Consider the following 24,753-nt stretch of genomic DNA (forward strand, 5'->3'; position numbering starts at 1 on the left):
GTTTGCAGTTCAACTTTCAGCCTCGTGTCTGTACAAAAGTGAACGACTCTTTCACACATGTGACCTAGTTCTGATCACCTCGTTTAAGAACGTCTGGTTGATTTTGGATTTCATCAAACTAAAATGAGGATTTTAATAAGATTTAGCGTCAATAAAAAAACTGATTTAAAAGTTTAATACATTTCTGAGCAATTATTGAATTTACACTAATGTAATTAACTATCTCCTCATGAAAAAGGTAAAAAAAATTAAGATTTGTATTTTTTATGGAAGACTAGTGTCATGAAACTTTAAATTTTATTTTCTTTACGCTAATCAAAAAACTTCCATTTATAACACATGTTAAACACCTAATTAAATCAGCTGATACATTGACCAATTATCTATGGCACTGCATTTAACTGCAATAATTCTTTCATAATTTTTCCCTTTTAGCTAAACCATTTAAATCTCTTGTATCCAGAATTTACGACTGACCTACTTGTAACAAATCTACAAGAGAATGTCAAGCCCATCGTAGTTTCAAGCAAACACGTATAAACACTCGAGTGTACGCTAACAGCTAGTGATTAACTTGTCGGTTTAACGCATGCGGGTTCACGTACGTTACAGCTTTACCTGATCGCACGGTGTTTACATAACGAAGGAAGTGTTAAGCTCTTAGTTCTCCTGACAAGCTACGTCCAGTCAAGGCAATCTTGTTCCCATACGCCTTTGATTCTTCTCCGTCTTTCAACAGTGGTTTCCTGCTTTGTAGAAATGTGGTTTGTGCGGACGCTCGAGTCTTTAGCAACAATAGATGTGGTTTAATTACGATTAAACTCGCCCCTTAGTAAAATAATTACTATTGTAGAGGTAAAATGTTGGTTAAAAATGAATAGACGGATAAAACGGTTAAGTTTGAATCTTGGCAGAAAACGCCAATTGATAGGGAAAACTTCTTGATATGACATGTGATCCTGTTACGGATAATTTAATATGTCATGTCTTCATTAATGTTGGCGGAATATTGATGGTTGAAGGATGAAACACATCTTAGTTAGTTTCTTAAAATAAAACAAAATTCTTGGTCTTAATAATGTATTTTTCATCATACTGTCGGGACAACGGCCGTTTTTAGTTCTCTAAATCGTCTGCAAAATCATAGTTTTCGTGTAACTTCAAATAGGGAACAAATAAACATATGGTAATTTTTTCCATTCGCTAACCTCTAAATTTGTTTATGGCACATTGGTTTTACGCTGCTAATCACCTGATATTTTAAGTTATGTTTGTAAACAACAGGAATGTAAACATTCATGACGACTTTGTATAACCTCAAATTATTTGGTCTAAGTTTGTTACGATTAGAAGGTTATTTCCACAGTATGATGTAAATAGTTGTTCATTACACGGAGAAAAAGTGTCTTTTTGGTACTTAATTGTATTTTCATGCCCGGATAATTGCGTACCATGAAGAGCCACTTTTGCTCCTAGTGATGAAACGTACTGTTTTTGCATCTCCAGAATAATTTTCCAAATTGCTAATAGCTGTGTCAATTTATCAAAGTATGGGTAGTATCTAAGCTGACAGTAGATTAGCAAAATATAGTCAACAATGTGTCTACTTCCATCTCATATTTTATTCCTAGAGATGAATAAAATTTTTTGGAGTTATGTTCATTTGTACATTTAGATTCTAAAAAGGTTTTATATGAGCGGTTTTTGTAAATAAATAAATAATGTTAATCTACAGAAAGGCCTACCTATATCAATCCAAACCCATCTCAAGTTAAGATCCTGCGTGAAAATATAAAAACATCATTAAAAGGATTCGAAACCTTATAAAAACCTCCCTTTAGATTTTCTAGTACTGGTTTTTAAACTATAAATTGTACTTTTATTGTTTGTGAAGTTGTGGTAACTAAACACATTTTTATCTAGTACATATGAATAAATGTTAAATAATAATTTTCTACATCAATTCCATGATTATTAATCATAAATTTTCACTGCTTTAATATCTCTATGATTACTTATACTAATTTATCATGAATTATAAGTAAATACTCATTGTTGTGGCTTGCCCCTGAACTGGTAAGTTGCCCATGACGCAACTAGCGTTGAAACCATGGTTGTAGATATTACAACTTTTTATTGAACTGGGACGAAAGTAAAGGTAACTAAACCACTATTATTTTATAAATTTGTTATATCTTTGTTCCAAAAGTTCCTATCACAGTAGATAAGTTTCAGGAAACAGATTGGTAACTCTTTTCTTAGAATAAAGTTTCCCTATGTCTCCTTAACACTGACTGATAATGTTGATAATTAATTATTACTTAGTTCTTTTGACAAAAATTTTACTGATAGAACAGAAAACATTAAACTTTTTACTAAAACCAATTTTCTGTCAAAATGAGCACCTGTGGAAAAAAATCTGCTGTCAGAAATTTTTTTTTTTTTTTTTTATTTATTTATTTACTTTACAATCTGTTCTATTATATATTGAACAATAAGTAAATACTATGTAGTACGAAAAATTGACTTTGGAACATTAAAAATAGCTGTTGAGCACTCTCAACAACAAATTTTTCAATAAAAACACTTTACAAAAATCTGTAGGGCAGGTCGAGAATTGATGGCCTCTTAAGTCTGTAAATTGTATCCACGTTGTTTAATAAGTTAAGAGCTAAATGATTTTGATGAGATTCCAATTTCGTAATATATCGTTCACTTATGGTCATGATTTCGTCCTTAACTGTAGGCATCTTAAGGTCTTGATGTAGTGTCCTATTGCTGACATACCATGGTGCATTTGTTATCTTCCTCAGCATTGTCGATTGGTATCTTTCGAGAATTTCTATATTAGAAGTACTCGCTGAGCCCCATAGTTGCACTCCATATGTCCAGATTGGTTTCAATATAGTTTTATATAGCAATAATTTATTTTCTAGACTAAGTTTTGATTTTCTTCCGATGAGCCAATTTAACTGATTAGATTTTAAATTTAGTTGTTGCCGTTTTCTCCAAATGTGTGTTTTCCAAGTTAACTTCCTATCTAAATGGATACCTAAGTATTTAACCTCAGTTACTTCGGGAAGTTGGGTGTTGTTTATTGTGACAGGAGGACAAGAATTTTGATTTAGAGTAAAAGTAATGTGGACAGATTTAGTTTCATTAATTTTGAACCTCCATGTCTTAAACCAATCAGTAATTATGTTCAGATTTTGCTGTAAATTTAGAGAAGCTTGAAATGGATCACGATGAACAGACAAAACCGCAGTATCATCCGCAAATGTAGCAATTTCTACCAACTCATTTTCTGGGAGATCTGCTGTGTAGAGAATATACAAAAACGGCCCGAGGACACTTCCTTGAGGAATCCCAGATTCAATTGGACGTAGGTTTTGAAAAATCTATGAAAAAATCTGAAATCGTATTCTTGAGTGAAACTTAAAACTGAGCAAGTTTCAAATTTAAAGTGAGGTGCTAAGTCCTGTAATTAAAAAGTTAGCTATTGGATCACTTTAAAAAACTCACCCTGTATAATGTAACAGCTGATTGAAGTTTTGGCAATCATCGTGTTGTGCTATTATTTTAATGGTAGGTTGATAAGGTGGAGGGGACAAATTTCCTAAAACCGTCTAAATTTTTACAAAGTGCCCTACAGTCTAGATTCGATTTTGTGGCCTAGTTTTTGTTATCATGATAGTTGATGCAATATGAAAGATACTATAGCTAACATTATGCCGTCATATAAGTTTTACTTGTTTGAAAAGTCAGTGTATTTGACAGAATATCTAAGGATATTCATTCCTTAGATTGTTTTCTATGATTTCATGCTATATAAACAAGTAATTAGGTCTAGTTTTTAAAATATAAAATAAAAAATTACTAATTATTTATTGTGTTTTTTTTTATAATAAACAATTTATTTTTAAAGTAAAATAATTAATGGTACCATTCTAAAACTGCATGAAACTATTCACCATGGTAACAGGAAGTATTGTGTCATATTTGGGCTTGATGAGTTAAGTAGTTTTCTTTAGAATGGTACTAAACTTATAAAAACTAACTTTTGGATATTCACATTTGAACCCTTGAAGGGCAGGCTCAGTAGAATCCAAAAGGGCCCTCTTTCAAAAATCCGGGAAAATGATTTTTTTATACAATATTGGACTATGGGTATGCAAATTGTTCAGTTTTTTTCCTAAATGCAAATATGCAGTTTGATTTAAGATTAGACTATTACAAGCTTAGTAAATCAGGAAAAACTGAGAAAATGGGTAGTTTCCTTAATGTATCTTAATGCAGAATTAATGATTCCTTCTTATATAAAAAAAATATCCAAAGTATAAAGTGTTATATATTTTCTTAAACAGCACAAAATACACAATATTTTGACATCATTTATTAAAAATTAATATTTTGGGCATTTTCGCACACTGCTCCCCGGAGCAACTATAGAGCTAGAGTAAGTTCCGTTTTGCCCCTTGGCCGAAACAAGGAAGAAGTGATTGTCCCGAAGGACGGGACTAAGGAAACGGTGCATCACGACTGAGGCTGGTGGCTTTTCAGGATATTGCATTTGAAACCAAGGTGACAGTGTGAGGCTCATGTCCTCAAACCTTGGTTAAGCTACTGACCCCCCCCCCACTCTCTCTCTCTCTCTCTCTCTCTCTCTCTCTCTCTCTCTCTCTGCATTCTCCTTCCTTCTATTGTTTTATTGCTGAACCAAACAAAAGGTGTTTTGCAAATTGATCAAGGCCTTGAGATTCAAATTCTTTATTGCCTCATTACATCTTTACATTTACAAGTTCATAGATGTGAGTTTTGTCAAGATGAATTATGATAAACAACACTAGAGAGAAAAAAGTGAAATACATTTATTGTTCTGACACTTCTTTGAACCCGAGCTTGAAACTACATGAAGGAAAAATATATACTGCTTGACTTTTACAGCAAAAGATTAACTTCCTGTTTGTCAGCATCATCCACTTTTTCCAATCGTCGAGAGTAAATTATTCTATATTCTTATCATCTACTTCTTTAGTGAATTTTGTTGCTGTAGTTTCTATCTGTTTCCTGAGGCTTGTTCAACTATGAGTCAATCAATCAATCAGTCACTCAAGAAATTTATTTACACAATAATTACCAATACATGAGTATCCACAGTTGTTCAAGGAATATAAATTCGGCCAACAACAAAATTATGGCCTTGACTAAATCTTTGGTAATGGAGGTGAAAACTAGCCTTGCGATGAAAACATTTTTAAATCCTTTCCTTGTACATAACATACAAGTGTTATTAGAACCTTGTTAAAAATTTATTTGCTTTACTAACCCTTTTGAATTCTGATGTTGAATTAGTTATTCAATGAGCTATTTGAAATAGAGGGTTGAGGTTTTCAATATAAATAAAACATAATACATTTGAGGGAATATTTGTGTAGCGTTGTCTATAATGAAAAAGCTTGATTAATAGTAATAAACTGTGCAGACCCAACTTAAGGGAGTATGCTTATCTATGGCATTGGCTTCGGCTGATCATCATGAAAGAGATGACTTTAAGGTCAATGCTTTAAACTCTTTGGCAAACTTTAGGTGTTTACATGGAATCAAATGCAATCAACACTAAAATGTTACTGGTATTCTTAGACGCAGTAATTAACAAATGCAACTGGTCAAGTTAAAGCTCAAAGTCCTCCTCTTTACACAAAATGAAATGTTTCTAGGTTGGTTCTTATTTCTTTTAGATTAATCCAACATAAATTAATTGTTGAGATGAACAAAGGCTACAATGATGGAGAAGGTTTCTTGTGCAGCTATGTATCTCGATCGCCACTCTGATGACACAATAAAAAACCAGGCTTTGTAAACATTGTTGCTATTAGAATTGATTCTTACCAACTGCTTCAGGTGATTGACCGAAGTTGTCCAATTGTTCCAGCAATTCGCCGAGGAGACGGTTGGTCTCGGCGTGGCAGTTAACGGCAAGTTCATCATGAGTTGTTCAGCCGCTAATCAGCTGGTCATTTGGGATTTGAAGGGCTCAGTGCTGACAACCTTAGATACGTGTCTGCTGAATACATTCAGGGCTAAAGTGTCTCCTTGTGGACGCTTCGTGGTGGCATCGGGTTGGTAGTACTTTATTTTTGTATTTGTTTCAGTTAAGAACTTGAGATACTTATTCAAAGTTACCTTTTTGGCGGTAGCATTTGTTTTTGTAGAAGATTTTTTATGCCTTACTGCCTAAGAATGTCAGCCTCCATCAGGAAATATATCAGAGATTAGATTGGTAGCACTGTTACAGTATGTTGTGAACTGCATTAGTCTAGGGCTGATTGCTCATACTGGGTATTACCAATTTACCATTGACTTTACGATACCTAAGAAGACATAACATCTATATAGTCCAAGTATAAAAGGTTTAATTTACCTGTTGCGTCAATTGATCCTTAAGTTATGAAATATATACGGCCGTTTCGTACTGCTAGAAGATGTACTCGTTTAGCAGTACGAAACAGCCGTAGTTATTTCATAACTTAAGGATCAATTGACGCAACAGGTAAATTAAACCTTTTATACTTGCATTATCTTGATCCAGAGGCTAACCCATCATGAAAATATATAGTCCAGTTGTAGCTAATATTTTTGAGTATTACTTTCCGGATTACTTCACAAATTATCTACAAAAGGTCAAATAACCCTTTTCTGTCCGAGTAATCCAAAATTTGTCTATATGGCGACTGGTTTTGATGCCTTTGACGTCATTTTGTAAAAACTAATTCACAATGCTAACACAAAATATGCGCTTATTTTCTCACAGTCCTCAGTGTTTACTAACTAATAAAGCTGTTTGACGATGATATTTCTCAGGTTTCGCCCCCGATGTGAAGGTATGGGAAGTAGTGTTCGCCAAGACAGGAGAGTTCAAGCAGGTTTCAAGGGCGTTTGAGCTGGCCGGACATTCAAGCGGTGTGTATGACTTTGACTTCAGCTCAGACTCTAGCCGAATAGCTACGGTCAGCAAAGACGGAACGTGGAAAGTCTTCAACACAAATAGTAAGTGTAATTCACAGAAGTTTAAGTAATGTCTTGGCACTCATGATGTTTTATTATTTTTATGTCCCAATTCACACCCCAGGACATTAGGCTCTAGCACGGAACCATTTTTACACATAACTTCAGGCTAGGCCTAAAGAGTCATGGCATTATCACGTGGATAAAATCTATTGGGGAATGGTGAGATTTTAACCCAGAACCTCTGGGACAAAGTCCTGAGCTCTATCACTGGTCCAGCTAACTCTCTAGGCTCTATTGAGATTAGAGATATTATACATTCTTATGACACTTTAGCTACATGATAATTTAGCTGGGTGGCTGAGTGGTTATATTGCCTGCTTAGTAATGTATAGGTTTGATTCTGAGAAAAGTCCGTAGCTTTTTTATGGTTTGAAACTAGATCCAGCTGTCCCTGATCATTGGACTTTCAATAAATGGTTAATGAAACAGCTGATCTTAGTCATTAACAAAGCTACATAAAGCATAACACTCTTATTCTACATTCATCCTTAACTCATATTTGGGTTAATATGCACCTAGTAATAAAATACTTCCTCATCTGAAATGTTAATGGTAATGCCGCAACCCTCTAGGTCTATCTTGAAATAATGTGTAAACCAGTTTCATGCTAGAGTCTAGCGTCCTAGAATGTGAAGGTGTGAAACCAATGACATAACTCAATACTCATTGTCCTTTGTGTGTTCCAGTTGAATTTGAGAAAGGAGAAGACCCACACTTGTGTGTGACTGGGAAGTACAATGCAAGCTCGGCTGCGGCACATCTCGCGTTGTCTCCCAACGGAGAAGTGGTCGCTATAGCAACCGGCGCAACACTCAGTCTATACTCAGCTCTCTCTGGCGTCTGTGATAAAGTCATAGACAACGTTTATAGCAACGGTAAGTCTACCGGAGTTAATTCAGATACTTGTGAGGTAATTAACATTTGGGATGGGAAATATTCTTAAGTGGCAATGCCAATTAGGCTATCTAGCCTGTGCTATACATGTCGAACTACCTGATCTTTCATCCAAAGCAATTGAAAAAAACCTTGAAAACGAGTCCCCATTTTGTTACTATTTTAACTGATTAGTTGTATTATAAAGAATTTCTACTTTTTTTACCTTTACAGTCTATGATTCAATAACTAACAAAGGCATAGCCTGGTGTAGGCCTAAATATAAAGTTTAAGACTGCACTGATCCTTGAGAGTTTGGATCAAACTGGAATAGTTCAAATTCTTTTATTTAATTAAACAATTCTAGTCTATTCTCTTTTTAAAGAGTCTTTTTGACTAAATTGAGTCACCTTATCAAAACCTCATCTAACTTCAATTTTTTGCATGTTACCCCTTGATTTGATTTTCATTTTAATCAGAACTTTTTCATTAGAGTTTAGTATAATTGTTACAATTTATCATGGCAATGTTTTAAAACTGATGTTCCATTTATACCTGTAGAAAATACACACCGCAAAGTGAGCAAGTGTAGCGTCCCTTACCTCAGAGGTCTATCTAATGTTAATCAGATTACTAGCTTCCCTATTCAAAATCCATCAAAGAAAATTGTAAAAAAATTTGAATCAATCAAAACCTTGAACACAGCGTTTAGCTTGTGAACTAAATCGATAGAATTATATAAAATCAACTTCACGCTTGAATCGTATAATTCGGTGAATCTTTACATAAACATATACCAAAATACATTACCAGTAGAAATTTTGGAAATAACTACAGTTTATAACTCCAAACCAAAGAGGATAATGAACTGACTATTTTTACCAAAGATTGTTTTAAACATAACCATTTCAATTTTTTATTCCTTACAATATTGTTTTGTTCTGAGGTCTCCTCATATGCCACTACTGCCATCTACTACAAACTTCAACTGTTTACCATTGCATGTCATTTGACCGCTGTTGCACGCTAAGACTGCCTCTTTGCATGTGAAAGTGTGTGAAACGAAGTGCAAACGAGCTGTGAAAGCGAAACTGTTTGTTCAGCTAGTTATGTAGCTGTTTGGTGAACATGCTAATCTTGTGGACTTTGAAAGTTAAGCGATGTTGACATCAGTTTCAACCCAGGTACTTCTTTGTCAGACGTCCAAGCCCATTTTGGATACTTGACCTTTTTGGTCTAAAAAAATGAAATTTTTAGTGGATACCCCCTGTTGGAAAGAAGCTATTACCGTAGGTGGTTATTAACTTCATTAACATCATTATCAACTACAACCTTATAGCTGAATTGCACATGTTTGGGTACAAATTTTTACAAAAAGTTGGAATCAAATAAAAAATTGGAAATTCGCTTAGCCTGCAGGTTTGTAGTGGCAAGGTTATTTTAATATGTGTTATTCCTTACTCTTGTGTATTAAAGTGCCTTTTCCAAATGATTGATTATCCCTAGTCCTATCATTTTTGAAGATCCTCTTTATTGAAAATGTTCCACTTATTACCATTATAAACGAATTGAATGTCTACAAGATTAGCCTTATGTATAATGTTATGGGCTAATTTGTTTCTTAATCCACATTTCACATACAAAAATAGATTTAAAAGCCATGTTCATATATTAAAAGTGTTTTCAAACCACATCAAAACTATTACTTTATAGACACCTATCATACTACAAAATATATCAAGACCTTCATCGGCTAACTTGTACTTTGGTATTCCTTTAAGATTGTTTAAAATTTTATATAACATACACAAGGAAAAATATGGTACTTTTCACACTCATCTACATTTACCTCAACACATTTTTACATTTGTACATAATAAGTTAATCTTCCAAAATACAATATCACAGTCAATTCCTCAACTTGTTCAACTTCACTTCTACGTCAGTTGATCACCTCATCCATCTCGTTTATTGGTTGAACCTTGTACAGCTGTTGAAGATGTTTCACAACGTCGTAGTCCAAAGCTGGATTGTTCGGTCTGGTCAGTTCGTTCTCCGCAGACGACCCCAAGGAGGATTTCCACGTGTGTAGCCAGCCAATAGGAGTGTCCGGGCGTGTTTTTACTCTGTTGGGTGTATAAACATGGTTCTCGCTGGAGGCGAACGCCTGGTCTAGCTCCGGGACGTGTCGCTTCTTGCTTGAACCCTCAGCGTCTGGCCCAAGTGGCTGAGTCCGTGTTTGAGGTCCGAGTTCAACTTGGATTTGGAAGTCCGCGTTTGGTCCAACTCGGAAACCAACGCCGAGCCTGGAGTCTGTGCCTGTTGATAAGGATTGGTTTAGAGACGTGAAAAACTTAAAATTTTAAAGACGAATGAGAATTGTTTGTATTCTCTAGATGGATGTTTTTGTAATGCTCGAAAGGTATTATTTCAGACTTTTGTGCCTATTTTGAGGGAGGGGTTGGTGAAACCAGACCTTTAGTCAGGCCCACGGTTAGCATATGAGTATGACACGCTATGGACCCAAGAGGTAGTTGCGCGCCCCTCCTCTCCTTATTTTCCTATCCTTATTTTCGGTTATTTGTGCCTCCAAAAAACCCTGTCTGGTGTAACCATTGGCATAGCCTGGAATGCCTAACCAAGGCTAGAGTTTCAACCTAAACAGGTTTTGAGTTTTGATAGGCATGCTACACTGTTGTGATAGGTAATAAACAAGTGTAGGATGAGTTTTCCTTTCTGCGGACAACTACTAACTGCAGTTGTGGATGTCTGCGTATTTAACTAAACACCCAGGACCGCAGTGACCAATGGGGCAGATAACTCCCAGCTGTAGCCTTGAGGCCACGATGGATACCCAGTCTGCAGTGAGGTTGAAGTCTCAGCCTGTACGTGTTATGTTAGGTGGGTGATCTGAACTTTCAGACTACAGTGGTAGGTGGAGTCCCCAGAGTACCACGGCGACGCAGGGATCTGTAAACCAGACCTCCTAGGACTACATGTGAACATATAGACGAGCGTGGGAATGACAGATAAAGATAGAAAGCCCACGCTCACTGCGGTGGAAGAGACAGTGATAGGAATCTGTGCAAAGAGCTGGATACAGGGCTCTGTGTGCGATACCAGACGCCCAGATGATAGCGGTGACTGATAAGGGAGTGTGAATCGTGACTGCACTAGCTACGATACTGAGCTAGCCTACAGCAACGGTCAGGTGAGGCCCGATGAGCCCCAACCTACTGCGGCTAGGAGTGGGGCAGAATAAGCCTCAGCTGTGGCTGTAACAGGTGGACAACTATGAACCCCAGGCTACAGAAGCAGATAGAGCTAACCCATACTTGTGTTTCAAACACAAGCGCCTGTATTTTGTGTGCAGAAAACTGAAACAATTACAGGGGTGGTGATGGAAGGCCACCACGTTGATCACTGCGGTGAAAGGGGCAGTGACCGAATTGATCTGGACCATACGGACATTTGTGTGATAAACCAGATGCTCCAGTTTGCTGATGTGGTAACCCTCAACCCAGGCAACGGCACGGTTGAGGGTTAAAGTTAAATCTAGGGGCAAACCCTTGGAGGATAACCAAGATCTCTGTACGCAGGTCTAACCGGAAATTTAGCGTGTGGTGTGGTACTTGAACCAGGCATATTTAACTGGTGTTTTATGTTACAGTTCTGAAAAGTATGTCATACCTTTTTGTTATTGATACAAGAAGATTTTTTGTTTTGTTTGATAGAAGTGGCATTTTTTATCAAAGTAATTCAAACACTTAGCAAAGCGTTCAAAACACCTCAAACCAATATTAAACTCTAAGAATGTTTAGTTTATGTCTTTACAACCTTCTAACATTGATTTTTAAAAGTATTATAAATAATATTATTATATATTTTTTTTAATTTATTACTTAACTAATTTTTACCTTTGAATATTGGAGGAATATTGGTGTACAAGAAGGACAGCAATGTTGGAAGTTCTTCAGGAATAAACAAAGCCTCTGATAGTCCTGAAAACAAACTAGAATGTACCTACATTACTGATCCTGAACATCATTTTGAATCACTTTGAAACTGAAAAAAGTACATCTATTTAGAAGAATATTTTGTAGATTTGTAAAAAATTAGATAAAATACATACACCATCAATAATATAAATCCTATGTAAAGGATCTTTTTATATTTTGACCCATCTGTGTAGGGGTTTCAATTCAATTAGTAACCTAGTTATCTTGATTTTGGAAATCTAAATTTAAATACAGATTCATTTTGTGACTGGACAAACTAGATTCGTTGTGAAACACATTAGAACCTGAGTGAAAGTTTGATTTGGGTTGAAAATGTAAACTTGCTCTTGCCAAAGAAAGTGTATCATCTAAAATTCAGATTTGAATCTCTCAAAGATTTCAAACTAATCTTATTTTACTGTGTAATGAAAGTATTATTTAATTCTAACGATTCAAAATTCATTAGAACGTTACTTCAAGGGTTTGCGACAAAAGAAGATTGCTTACAATAACTGTCATAAAATTGATTTATAATATTGTATTATAGCAAGATTTCTGGTTAATGAAAAAAAGCTTACTGGACATTATTTAATACTTGCCTTTAAAGCTATGAGATTAAAATTTATTTATTTTTTTTTTATCACAAATAACACCTACAAATAGTGCTTGTAATGTTTTCTATCATTACATACGACTGAATTGTTATTATGGATCAATGCACGGTAATGAGCAAAAAGAAAAAAAAACGGTAAACTATTTTGTATTAAATTCAAAATTCTTACCTTACCTAGTAGAGCTCATATATCTATCAAATCACTTGAATGATATTATAAAAACTTTTACCATTCATGCTAAACCAATCTGACCTCAATAATTATGATACAAAATTTTAAAATTCAAAAGCCATCACAGCATAAGCTAAACTGGTTTAATTTGACTACACAATAATTGGCACCTAAAATGTACAATAAACCTCCGCTATATATAAAATAATTTAATCTAAAACCAAATTCAAATGCGTGGCTCTCAGAGTTTTATTTTTCTGATTTTCGGGATAGCTATTTAAATTATACTTTTCTTAAAGATATTTCACAATATGAATTTTTTTAATTCCTACTATTACAATTATGTTCTTCTTTTTTTTAGAACAACTATGCTTTAGCCATCCATTTCTTCACTATCCACCAATTTTGTTGATTTATTATGATGTTTAAGATGAATAAAACAATCAAATCAAACTCACCCACAAAGGACAGCCAAGCCGTGTACAAGACCAGTAACTTCATCCTCACATGTTTGGGTGAAAGTGTGTTCTGGGCTCCGCATTCTCAAGTGAAAGACTTTCTACTTCCCCCTTCTCTTCTGTCATTGAATGACTGTGACTGTGACTGAGCTGGATTACTCAATAGTTCTCTTTGATGTCTCCTTGGATTTATCTTGAACATTTGTTGTACAGTGCTAAGCAATTGTTTTTATGTTCTTACATTCTGTAAACATTCATTTTTATTTTATTCATGTTTATTATGGTGAATATTTTTAATAACTTAAATTAATATAGGTAAAAAAATGTGTGAAATAAAAAGTTTGGAAAGAGGTATACGTGCTCAAATGGGAATTTTGAAGTTCAAAACTTGTTTTTTTTTTCAAAACGAATAATGTGAATGTGATATCCTTTTACCGTCCAAAGATTATTTGTGTTTAAGACCGTTATTAGGTGAAAACAACTACTGATTTAAATAATAAATTAAATTACAATAAATTAAATCAGGTTGCAATTATCATTTAAATTTGCCTACACTATTATTTCATAAACAGTTCAGTTTTGTCTCTTGTTTACTGTCTGACAATAGTTAAATATTCAATTGAAGGATCAGCTGTTATTAAACAATTTACATTTAAATCCATTATAGTCTAGGCATATTAGGAAAGTTAGCAGAAAGTTTAGGTACAGTCCTAATTATCACTTTTCTTTATGTTTTTGGGTCCCTGAACACGAATATGAGGTTTGCTGACAGATATTTTGCCCGGAACATTGTTTATTTTGTAAAAAACCTTAAAATTCGTTCACTTTTTTTGGTTTTTCGAGCAAATCTCTGTAAGTATGGGTTTTTGAGAAAATCCTGCTTTGTAAAATTAAAGATGCAAAATTTACTACAAGTTTCCTATATAATGTTTGTTTCTACGACGAACCGTTCCGCCACTAGAGCACACTAAAAATGGCCAGAAGTACCAACAATGAAAATAAAACCGTTTTACAAAGGTTTTACATTAGGTTTCAATGGAAACAACCCATGTTACGATAATTTGAACTATTTATTCATGATAATGAACTGAAACACACTTGATAAATCTATGCCAAGATGTATGACTGACTGCTGGAACTTTCCCCTTCCCACAAAATCCCCATTTATTTTCCCAGCACAGGGATGTTGCTGGCCACAGGGTTGACTGCTATATAGTGATTGAGAAAAAAGGATGAAATACATTAAAAGAGTTGTAGATAACTTTAACTTTGGTAACGTCAAGTTCCGACGAGCAGACCGTGTCCAGCCACTTGCCATAGTAAATAACGCGATGAAAGTAGAGAATTCTTACCCGTAAACCCCAACACATTGTTTCAACGTATCAGCATCGCTAAGAATTCTGCTGAAGAACTAAAACACTTCTTGTCCTACGAACTGGGTCCATACTTTTTCTCGTTGTTTGATAATAACGGTTTGCACAAAGAACCAAATCAAATCTTTAAAGGCCTAAAGCCCCTGTCCCCATTAAAAACAAGCACTTCCATTGTCAAGGGCAGTATGTTATTGATGGTGGGTTCCTACTACACAAAAGTTATGGCCAGAGCATCAACCTTTCAACCATCAAAAACCAAGCATCAACCAAGAAAAACTTAATCGACAACACACTCACCACTCCTTGCCTTGCTATAAAGAAGAAAACGGTAGGCAGCTGAGAATATTCAAAGATAAACTATGGGAACAGGAATTTATGGGGGTTTTATGGGGTAAAAATTGGTTTTCCTATTTTTGACCCTATATATAAACTTAAAATTTAGCGATTTCTTTCCATACCATTTTGTAGAGCTTAAAAAGACAAATAATTTAGTATATTAAAGCGTTGTTATGCGCATAATGGTTACGGAGAAAATTCCACAAATCTGTAAATTTAAAATGTTTTAAAATGAAAAAATATTTAAAAATCTGTAAATTAAAAAGCCCATGTTATTTTTTATGGAGAATAAGTTTGCCTGTTGTGGTTTGCTTCTTTATGAACATATTTAGATCACATTTGGAAAATGCATTCATTTCATATTAAAATATTACATTTTACAAAAAAAAACATCTTTTTACCCTCCCTGTTGCAGCAAACCTAAGTACTCGTTAAACTTTTATTTAAATAGGGAATAAATGTGATATTTTTAAGGAGACATTTTAGTGTAATACTGTAAATCCAATCAGGGAAATGGAAATTCGCTTAGTCTGCAGGTTTGCTGCGGCGGGGGTATTTTAAAGTGTGTTTCAGTTTGTTATTATGAATAAATAGTAAAAATTATCGTAACATGGGTTGTTTCCTTGGAAACCTAATGTAAAACGGCAGCATTTAGCAATGTTTTAAATTTTTTGTACTTCTGGCCTTTTTTAGTGTGCTCTAGTGGCGTAACGGTTCGTCGTAGAAACAAACATTATGTAGGAAACTTGTAGTAAATTTTGTCATCTTTAATTTTACAAAGCAGGATTTTCTCAAAACCCATACTTACCGAGATTTGCCCGAAAAACCAAAAAAAGTGCCCAAATTTTAAGGTTTTTCACAAAATAAACCATGTTCCGGGCAAAATATCTGTCAGCAAACCTCATATTCGTGTTCAGCGACCCAAAAAACATAAAGAAAAGTGATGATTAGGACTGTACCTAAACTTTCCGCTAACTGCCAATTATATACCTAATATTCCTAGCCTAAAAAGAGCTGATCAGCATTGCTGGACCTTTAAAAGTGCAATCTAGAAATAAATCAAACACTAGGAGGGCTAAGCCCTAAATTAAATAAACCTTTTTCGTTATATTTGTCTCTGCTTTTAAAAAAACACCTAAATCGTCAACATCATTTAAGTAGAACAAACGTTAAAGGGATGTTACTGAGGTATTCCCTTCTATTTTAAGTGTATTAAGTAGTAGAAAAAAAATGAGAAAAGTTAAATAAAATACAGTTTTCCAATCTGTTCAACATGACAGTACCGGTAGCATGGTGATAACATACTTAAAATGGATTTCCTCTATAAGGAAGATGCTGTTACTTTGGCACAGTAATACCTTGACCCAGAAATGATTTACTTTTTTGTTTTTATGTCCCCAGTGACCAAAAACACTGTCCAGCTTCATGTATTATTGATTGAATCTTAATTAATTAATCAGCCCTTTTTTCTGTTCTGATCACACACACAGTTATAACAGTGACGAATCAGACAGGTACTGCTGACCATTATTTAACTAGAAAAGAATAACAGATCAACTCTAAAACTTGCATTGTTAAAAGTTTGAAAAAAGGTTATAATGGTTTCATGAATATAAAAGGATAGGATTAATACTATCTTATCAAAATAACAAAGTTCCTACCGGATTGACAGTAAATACTACATTAAGAATTTATCAATACTACCTTCGTGCTTACAGGTGACATATTAAGAAAACCTAACAATCCTATACCTTTGTCCATCAAAAATTCAATGACACCTCTTCTTTCTTTTACTGTACGAGGGGGTTTAGGAGAAGAAATCCAACCACTTAGTGCACCATTGTGGTGCACTGGGACGGGGGGCGTCGTCCTGTAATCCAGCTACTAGGAAATCACTAATTGTGGATATTTATAGGCATGCACTGTGGATGCGATACTCCCTGGTGTGGATTAACGTCCGCTACTGAGTACTACGACTATCCACAGTGCTATCTAAAAATTAGACCAATTCGTATACACCAAGGCGAAAATGTGGTTCGGATTCCACTATAAACTGTAGGTCCCTTAGTTGCCATTAGCTGTATGGGCTATTAATTAACAGCTGTTTCTAAGGAATGTCGGCCTTAGTCACTAACAAGACTACAAGATCGCGCCACTCATCCTTCACTCATCTCCATTCATACTTGGCTTAAAATACCTACTTTGTATGGTCACCATTTCATTGAAAAGTATAAAAGTATAAAGTATAAAGTATTGAATGTTTCCTCTGTCCCTTACTTTTCTACCGTACACCCAAAACTAAATAATCTGGTTGCAGGTCCGATATCTCGAGTGTTGTTTGACTCCGCTGGAGACTACGTGTTGACGGCTGGTGAGAAGCATGTCCGAGTCTTCCACAACATGACGGGACGACGGACGGCCATCGTATCCGCCCGGGACAAGCTGTCCACCTCCGGTATTTCCACGGCCACCAGGGAGAGACTCGAGGGCATCGTGAAAGAAGCTGAAGAGTTCCTCAAGAGTTTCAAAGAGCCTGTGGCCTTTAAGGGTAAATAGCGAAATGGCTACGAAGGAACCCCACTTATCTAAATATTGGTTACAGTTAACTATTGGTAAACTAGCTATTTGGTATTTCATCTGGGACTATATAATATACATGGCGTCCCACAAAGAGGTTGCTTTTTTTAATTGAGACACCGGAGGTATCAAAGACACTTCACTTGAAACTTTAGAGGTACAATAAGAAACGTATGAAAAAATCAACATCAAGTCTCACTTGACCTGATGTCAGAACAAAATGGCAGGAATCTAAGTGGCCTAATGCTGTTGTTTTGTTAAAGTAATTTATTTTATGCAAAGCAAAACCATTTTAAAACGTTTTTATTAGCTCGCTTTCTTGTCCGGTACAAATTTTGCAATGTATTTTATACTAACTTCCCGATGAGCTAGAGACTTGAAACTTCAAACTTAGCTCACAAATGGAAGACAATGCAATATTATATAATTTAATTTTCATATTTCCCTTGGGCTACGCCCCACGGGCCTGTTTTTATTAACTCGCTTTCTTGCAAATTTTGATACTTCCCGATGAGCTAGAGACTTGAAACATAGCTCACAAATGGATGACAATGCAATATTATATAATTTAATTTTCATATTTCCCTTGGGCTACGCCCAATGGGCTTGTTTTTATTAGCTCGCTTTCCTACAAATTTTGATATCAATTTTAAACGAAGTTTCCGATGAGCTAGAGACTTGAAATTTGAAACATATCTCACAAATGGATGACAATGCAATATTATATCATTTAATTTTCATATTTCCTTTGGGCTACGCCCCATGGGCTTCCAAATTTTCCATGTTTACATTTTGAAAGAATGTAAATATATCAATTAATTTAAGTCAGCTATAAATGCTTAAATTTAACAGTTCAAAGAGAAGAGGTTAAGAGGTTCAGGTTATGCTCCCAAGAGATTCTTTATACACTATAACTAAAAAGTAGAAAATAATTTATAAATAAAAACCCTTTTTTTAAAAACAAACGTTTTTAAACGCACTATAAAGTAAAAGTAGAAAATAATTTATAAATATGTGGAGGGTATAAATACTTGTAAGATTTAAAATGAAAAACGTGGGGTTCATGCAATTGATAATAATACATTTGTTAAATTAGGCGAAGGTAATTGTAAATTGTCTATTGCATGAACCCCACGTTTTTCGTTTTAAATCTTACAAGTATTTATACCCTCCACATATTTATAAATTATTTTCCACTTTTACTTTATACTGCGTTTAAAAACGTTTTGTTTTTAAAAAAGGGTTTTTATTAATAAATTATTTAAATAATGCCTGATTCCAAGTGAATCAAAAATAAAGAGATGGGAAAGAGTTAAATCTTAAACTAAGTTATTTTTACTCATAACTGTCATTGAAACAGATGCATCTAATGCACTGATAGAAACAAAAAATTAAAGTCATAAGCATTTGAAAGACTTTGCTTTCTGCAATTTTGTTCTGATTGATCAGCCAGAAATAAATTAGACTCGGGGTATTATATTATTTATATATAATTTATGCGGAAATTAAATGAAAGAAACATCTTATAACACTTAAAACATATATTTACGCTTTTAGCGAATTTCCCTATAGGGAAGTAGCTATTACCGTAGGTCTCATGGTAAGACCTAGGCCCGGGACCGATTTACTTTTCCATTTTGATGTCCCCAGAGGCCAAAAACACCATTCGTTTAAATTTTTATATATGTATTATATATATCTATATATAGAGAGATATACGGGTGTTTTTTTTAAGTGTGCCATCATTGGGATCTCAGTAACTAATGATTTTACAGCAAACTTTAAATGGGGAACATTCTCTTGTTTTAAAAGAGGTTCAAAAATAATTGAATAAAATTTTTGTAAATGGCCGCCATTTTCCAATATGGCGGCCAACTTAATTTTTTCTTTTGGAACACCCTATATTTTATCATGTTTTCGGATAGAACATACAATTTAAAAACTTTTTTATTCTTGACATTTTTTCGATAAACTCACTCGTTTAGGAGCTACAGAGAGGTAAAGGTTTAATATAAGGTGTATTAGTTTCAAGTGAGCTCGTGGCTTATTCTTATTTTACTTGCTGTTTATAATAAGAAAATAATTAAAGTTATCTACTGTACACAAAGGAAAGATTTATTTTAATTGTAACAACTTTACTTTTGATACAATAAACTATTTACAATAGGTGTTCAAAGTGGCCACCATCTGTATAAATACAAGCAGTCGCCCTTTTCAAAACATCATTCACCACAGCCTTATTGAGTGTGTTGTGGTGTACTCCATGAAGGATTTCTCTGACTCTGGTTGTCATATCTGCAACATTGTTGTATCGGGATTTGTACAATTCGTCTTTTAAAAAACCCCATAGAAAAAAATCCATATGTGTTAGGTCTGGGGACCTCGTTGGCCATTGTAATGGGCCATTTGTACCAATCCACTTTCCAGGAAAGTGAGTGTTCAAAAACTCCACTGCAACCCGACTGTTATGTGCTGGGGCACCGTCTTGTTGGTACACCAACTGGTTTCTTACATTGATAGGTAAATCCTCAATTGAGTCCAATAAAATGTTCTCTAAAATCTGCAAATACATATGTCTTGTCAAATTTCCCTCATAAAAGTGTACTGCTATAACTGCATTATTTAACACAGCACACCAACAGTTTATCGAGAATCGAACTTGGTCATGTCCTTCTCTCACTACTAATGGATTTTCTTTAGCCCAGTAATGGTAGTTCTTCCGATTCCACATTCCTCTATTTGAAAAGTTAGTTTCATCAGTCCATATAATGTTCGATAAATACCCTGGTGTATTTACAGCCTCCTGAGCTAACCATCCACAAAACTGTAGCCTCCTATTTTCATCACCCGGCAGCGAAGCTTGAACTGTCGCATACTTATAAGGGTGGTACTTGTTTTTCTTTACTACTTTAAAAACTGAGGAGGTTGTAGTTTGCAAAATGGATGCAACTTCTCTAATAGAAGCATTAGGAAAAGCCTCAAAGTATGCCAAAACATCAATTTCAAATTCATCAGTAACAACTGTGCTTACTCTCTGACGTGGCTTCACAAAAGAACCATTGGCTGCCAAGTTTAAAATAAGTTTTTTGAAATATCTACGATTCGGTACTCGCCTATCAGGATACCTCTGTTGATATGCGATATTTGCTGCACTACAGTTTCTGTTACACAGAAAATACACTTCAACCATGTCAAGTTTTTCATTGTTTGTAAATTCCATAGTAAGAAAGCTTTCACAATAAGCGTAATAAAAAAAATAAAACTAATAAAACTATACAAGTTAAAAACCACAAGAAATTATAAATAAATGGCACGGTGAACGACAACTATTCTCAGACTGCAAGTTTGCAGGTTACAACAAAACCAATGCTATTCCAACAATGCTAGTAAACAGCTGGAAATGGAAATGGTCGATAGAGCAATAACAGCTGTTATGAAAACCTAACTAAATTAAACCTTTACCTCTCTGTAGCTCCTAAACGAGTGAGTCTATCGAAAAAAAGTCAAGAATAAAAAAGTTTTTAAATTGCATGTTCTATCCGAAAACATGATAAAATATAGGGTGTTCCATAAGAAAAAATGAAGTTTGCCGCCATATTGGAAAATGGCGGCCATTTACAAAAATTTTATTTAATTATTTTTGAACTTCTTTTAAAACAAGGGAATGTTCCCCATTTAAAGTTTGCTGTAAAAGCATTAGTTACTGAGATCCCAATGGTGGCACACTTAAAAAAAACACCCTGTATATATACCGGGTGTCCAAAACCACCCGTACACCCCTTTAAAAACGAGGGAAACGTTTTCTTACAAACAAAAAATAATACAGAACTAGATAAATTGGTCACGGTCTACCAAATGGTGATAATTTCAAATCCAAAATCACACCGGAAGTGGCTTTTTCAGACCGGAAGTGGACTTTTTTAAATGTAAACTACCAATTTTGATCACAGAATCGGATTCTACGTTAAAAAATACATAACTTTCGTCTAAAACATGTTTATAAAAAACTTGTTTTCTACCCTTAATCCCCTATTAAAATCAATAACTTTGGGTCATTTATCTTTCAAAGATACTCGAAACAATAATAGAGAAAAACAAATAACAAAGATTACATAAATACATATGATGAATAGGATCAGCTGTTTATTGTAAACGCATTAGTAATTGAGTAACACATGGCTAGAATTAATTTTTTTTATCATTTGTTTTTACATTTGACCACTTTAATGTAAAAACAAATGATTTATTTTTAAAATAAAATGAAACTAAGTAATGTGTAGACCAGTTGTTACTCAATTACCATAGTGTTTACAATAAACAGCTGATCCTATTCGTCATATGTCTTTATGTAATCTTTGTTATTGTTTTTCTCTATTATTGTTTCGAGTATCTTTGACAGATGAATGACCCAAAATTATTGATTTTAATAGGGGATTAAGGGTAGAAAAAAAGTTTTTTCTAAAATTTTTGTAGACAAAAGTTATGTATTTTTTAACGTAGAATCCGTTTCTGTGATCAAAATTGGTAGTTTACATTTAAAAAAGTCCACTTCCGGTCTGAAAAAGCCACTTCCGGTGTAATTTTGGATTTGAAATTATCACCATTTGGTAGACCGTGACCAATTTATCTAGTTCTGTATTATTTTTTGTTTGTAAGAAAACGTTTCCCTCGTTTTTAAAGGGGTGTACGGGTGGTTTTGGACACCCGGTATATATGTGCCCATCCGCACGATAACTTGAGTAATTTTTGTCCGATTTTGATAAAATTTGGTATGAAGGTGTTAGGCGGGATAAACTTGAATGAGTTCGCGAACCAGCATGATCGGACTATGGGAACGGGGGTTTACGGGGGGTTTTATGGGGTAAAAATAGGTTTTCTCATTTTTGACCCAAAAAACATAAAATTTAGCAATTTCTTTCCAAACCATTTTGTAGAGCTTAAAAAAAAACAAATAATTTAGTATATTGAAGTGTTATGATGCGCCTAATGGTTACGGAGAAAATTAAAGAATTTTAAATTTTAAATTCCCATGTTATTCTTATGGAGAGCAAGTAAACTGTTGTAGTTTGCTTGTTTATGAACACATTTTGATCAAATTTGGAAAATGTTTTTATTTCTTACTAACTATTAACGTTTTAGAAAAAAAAGAAAAAAACAGTTTTACCCTCCCTGATGCAGCAAACCTAAGTACTTGTTAAACTAATTCTATTTAAATAGGAAATAAATGTTATATTTTTAAGTAGACATTTTAGTGTAAATCCAATCAGGCAAATGGAAATTCGCTTAGTCTGCAGGTTTGCTGCGGCGGGGGTATTATTGTTACTCATAAGACGGTCAAAATACAAAAAAGATGGAAATCGATCACCACTTACCACATTTTTTTATATTTACCATCTTGTGGGTAACATTAAGCGTAAATATATGTTTTAAGTGTTATAAGACGTTTCTTTTATTTACTTTCCGTAAATTTAATAACACGTACAATGCTGATCGAGAAGTTATTTATATAATTATGATAACTGTTAGTTAAGTTTCAAGTTTGTAGCGAGCTCGAAATTTCTGGTTTATTAATTCAAAAACAGCAACTTCGTGAGACACCCTATGTATAAATTAAGATGTATAAAATATATTTAAGTAAAAATTCATTAACCTTTATTATTTCCTGAATTGAGAATACAGTAAAACCCTGATATCACTAAATAAAGGTGGCAAGGCCATTTTGGATGCAGTAACCTAAATCTTAAAAAAACATATTTCATTACGTCACCAACTTTTTTCTAAAATTAAGTAAAACTGTTACGATTAACCAAAGTAAAGATGGGATGTCATTTAGAATAACCTGTTTTTTTAAGTTAATTAATGGTTGGAATTTAAAGTTAGTTCGGTTCAAAGAGATCTTCAGCAGTTGTTTTGACTTTTATTATTGTATAGGCCTACTAAAAATGTATGTAAGTTAATCTAATCTGTAAGTTAATTTTTATGAACCTACTATGGTATGATATACAAGATCTTCTAATTACAAATTTGTTCATCATGGTTTCAGTTAACCCAAGTTTTGGTTTTCTGGGTGCGGGTTGAATCTAATGCATACCACTTTTAAAAACATGTTTAGACTCAACCTTTTATTCTTATAAATAAAAATTAAGTCAATTAATAATTGCATTTAATCATAGTAAAATAGAATAAATATAGACTGTCGAAGGTAGGTTCCGGCGCGTTCTAGGAGTGCCGTGTAGTTACGGCGCACACTGCTGCAGGCGAGGAGCGCAGGAGCCGTATTCTACCAGCAGACGCTGCAGCGGTGTGCGTGGTAACTACACGATACTCCTAGTGGTGGGTGCCGGAACATGCTAACTGCAGCACTGCTGCCGGTCTATATTTATTTTATTTGTCTATGATTCAATGCAATAACAATTATTGATAATGTCTGATGTCTCCTAATTCAAGTTGTCCTCTAGGGATTATTTTGAAAACTTAATATTAGATTTGTGGGGTTTCAAATCAAAAGTATTTTTATGAAAAAAGAAGATATTTTTAAAGAGTTTTATTATTTTTTGTACTAATCTTATAGATTCACCAATAGATATGTTTCTTAAGTTTGTTTTATTATTTTTTTATATCGTCTCTTTGATTGTTCTTTGTAGAAAGGTATTGTAAAATTAAAGCATATTATGCATTTTTACAGTAAATGGAAAACATTCTGCCTTCTGATTACCTATCAAATTACATCTTAACTCGATATATACTTATTGAAATCAATTACTTAACAAATTCACGAATCCATTTTATCATGGCAGATTCTAAATAGATACAACTGCTGTTTCATAACATTCCAAAAAAATATCTATACAATTCCTACTACGTGAAAAACAATACCTTTCTAAAAAAGTTCGTTGTATACAGTTTGTTAGCCCTTCGAGCCTTCCTGACAAATTTAAAAAGCATTGGTACGCACTGGCAGTGTAAACTATTTAATGTTGTGTAAATAAATTATTACTAACTTGAGTAATTTTATGTTATTAACAGCATTATATTTTACCCATATACATTGTTTGAAATTTAGAAAGTGAATTATGATCCACAGTTACTCTCCAACTTTGTTTTGTGGCTTGAAGGGTTTTTGAAGCATGTTTATTTCGGTCAATATTCTTTAATAATGTGTCAATTATCATTTAACTGAGTTTACGTGGAAGTATTCTTTGCATTTATGATTGTGTGTTTGGTTTTTGAGCAATAAGTTTAATGTGTTTAATGCCCAAGTCTACTTCTTGGGTCAGAATAAGAG

General features: G+C 34.1%; 2 protein-coding genes across 2 annotated transcripts in view; one reads left to right on the forward strand and one right to left on the reverse strand.

The window, feature by feature from the left end:
* LOC128992317 (transducin beta-like protein 2) overlaps window positions 1-17,703 on the forward strand; it is a 53,741-nt gene extending 36,038 nt beyond the window's left edge. The window contains exons 4-7 of the mRNA XM_054415863.1: window positions 5,933-6,119; window positions 6,862-7,047; window positions 7,755-7,943; window positions 17,209-17,703. Coding sequence (XP_054271838.1) covers window positions 5,933-6,119; window positions 6,862-7,047; window positions 7,755-7,943; window positions 17,209-17,447 — 801 coding nt within the window. The 3' untranslated portion in view covers window positions 17,448-17,703. The remainder of the gene's footprint in view (window positions 1-5,932; window positions 6,120-6,861; window positions 7,048-7,754; window positions 7,944-17,208) is intronic.
* LOC128992336 (uncharacterized) lies at window positions 9,782-13,234 on the reverse strand. Its single transcript, XM_054415876.1, has 3 exons — window positions 13,183-13,234; window positions 11,859-11,942; window positions 9,782-10,260 (listed from the first exon to the last, which is right to left on the reverse strand). The coding sequence occupies exons 1-3, from the start codon at window positions 13,223-13,225 to the stop codon at window positions 9,884-9,886; spliced, it is 504 nt and encodes a 167-aa protein (XP_054271851.1). The 5' UTR covers window positions 13,226-13,234; the 3' UTR covers window positions 9,782-9,883.
* Window positions 17,704-24,753: the final 7,050 nt, after the last annotated feature.

Source organism: Macrosteles quadrilineatus, unplaced genomic scaffold (assembly GCF_028750875.1).
Source record: "Macrosteles quadrilineatus isolate MER2022 unplaced genomic scaffold, UCM_ALF_1.0 Scaffold_1__1_contigs__length_201487025, whole genome shotgun sequence".
In the NCBI taxonomy this organism is placed as follows: Eukaryota; Metazoa; Arthropoda; class Insecta; order Hemiptera; family Cicadellidae; genus Macrosteles; species Macrosteles quadrilineatus.

What these genes read in the sequence shown, in the direction of transcription:
- LOC128992336 (XM_054415876.1), bottom strand. Translation starts at nt 13,225, where the DNA reads ATGAAGTTACTGGTCTTGTACACGGCTTGGCTGTCCTTTGTGG. An exon ending in GGCTTGGCTGTCCTTTGTGG is followed by an intron (nt 11,943 to 13,182) that starts GTGAGTTTGATT and finishes GTTTGTTTTCAG; the next exon opens with GACTATCAGAGGCTTTGTTT. An exon ending in TATTCCTCCAATATTCAAAG is followed by an intron (nt 10,261 to 11,858) that starts GTAAAAATTAGT and finishes CCTTATCAACAG; the next exon opens with GCACAGACTCCAGGCTCGGC.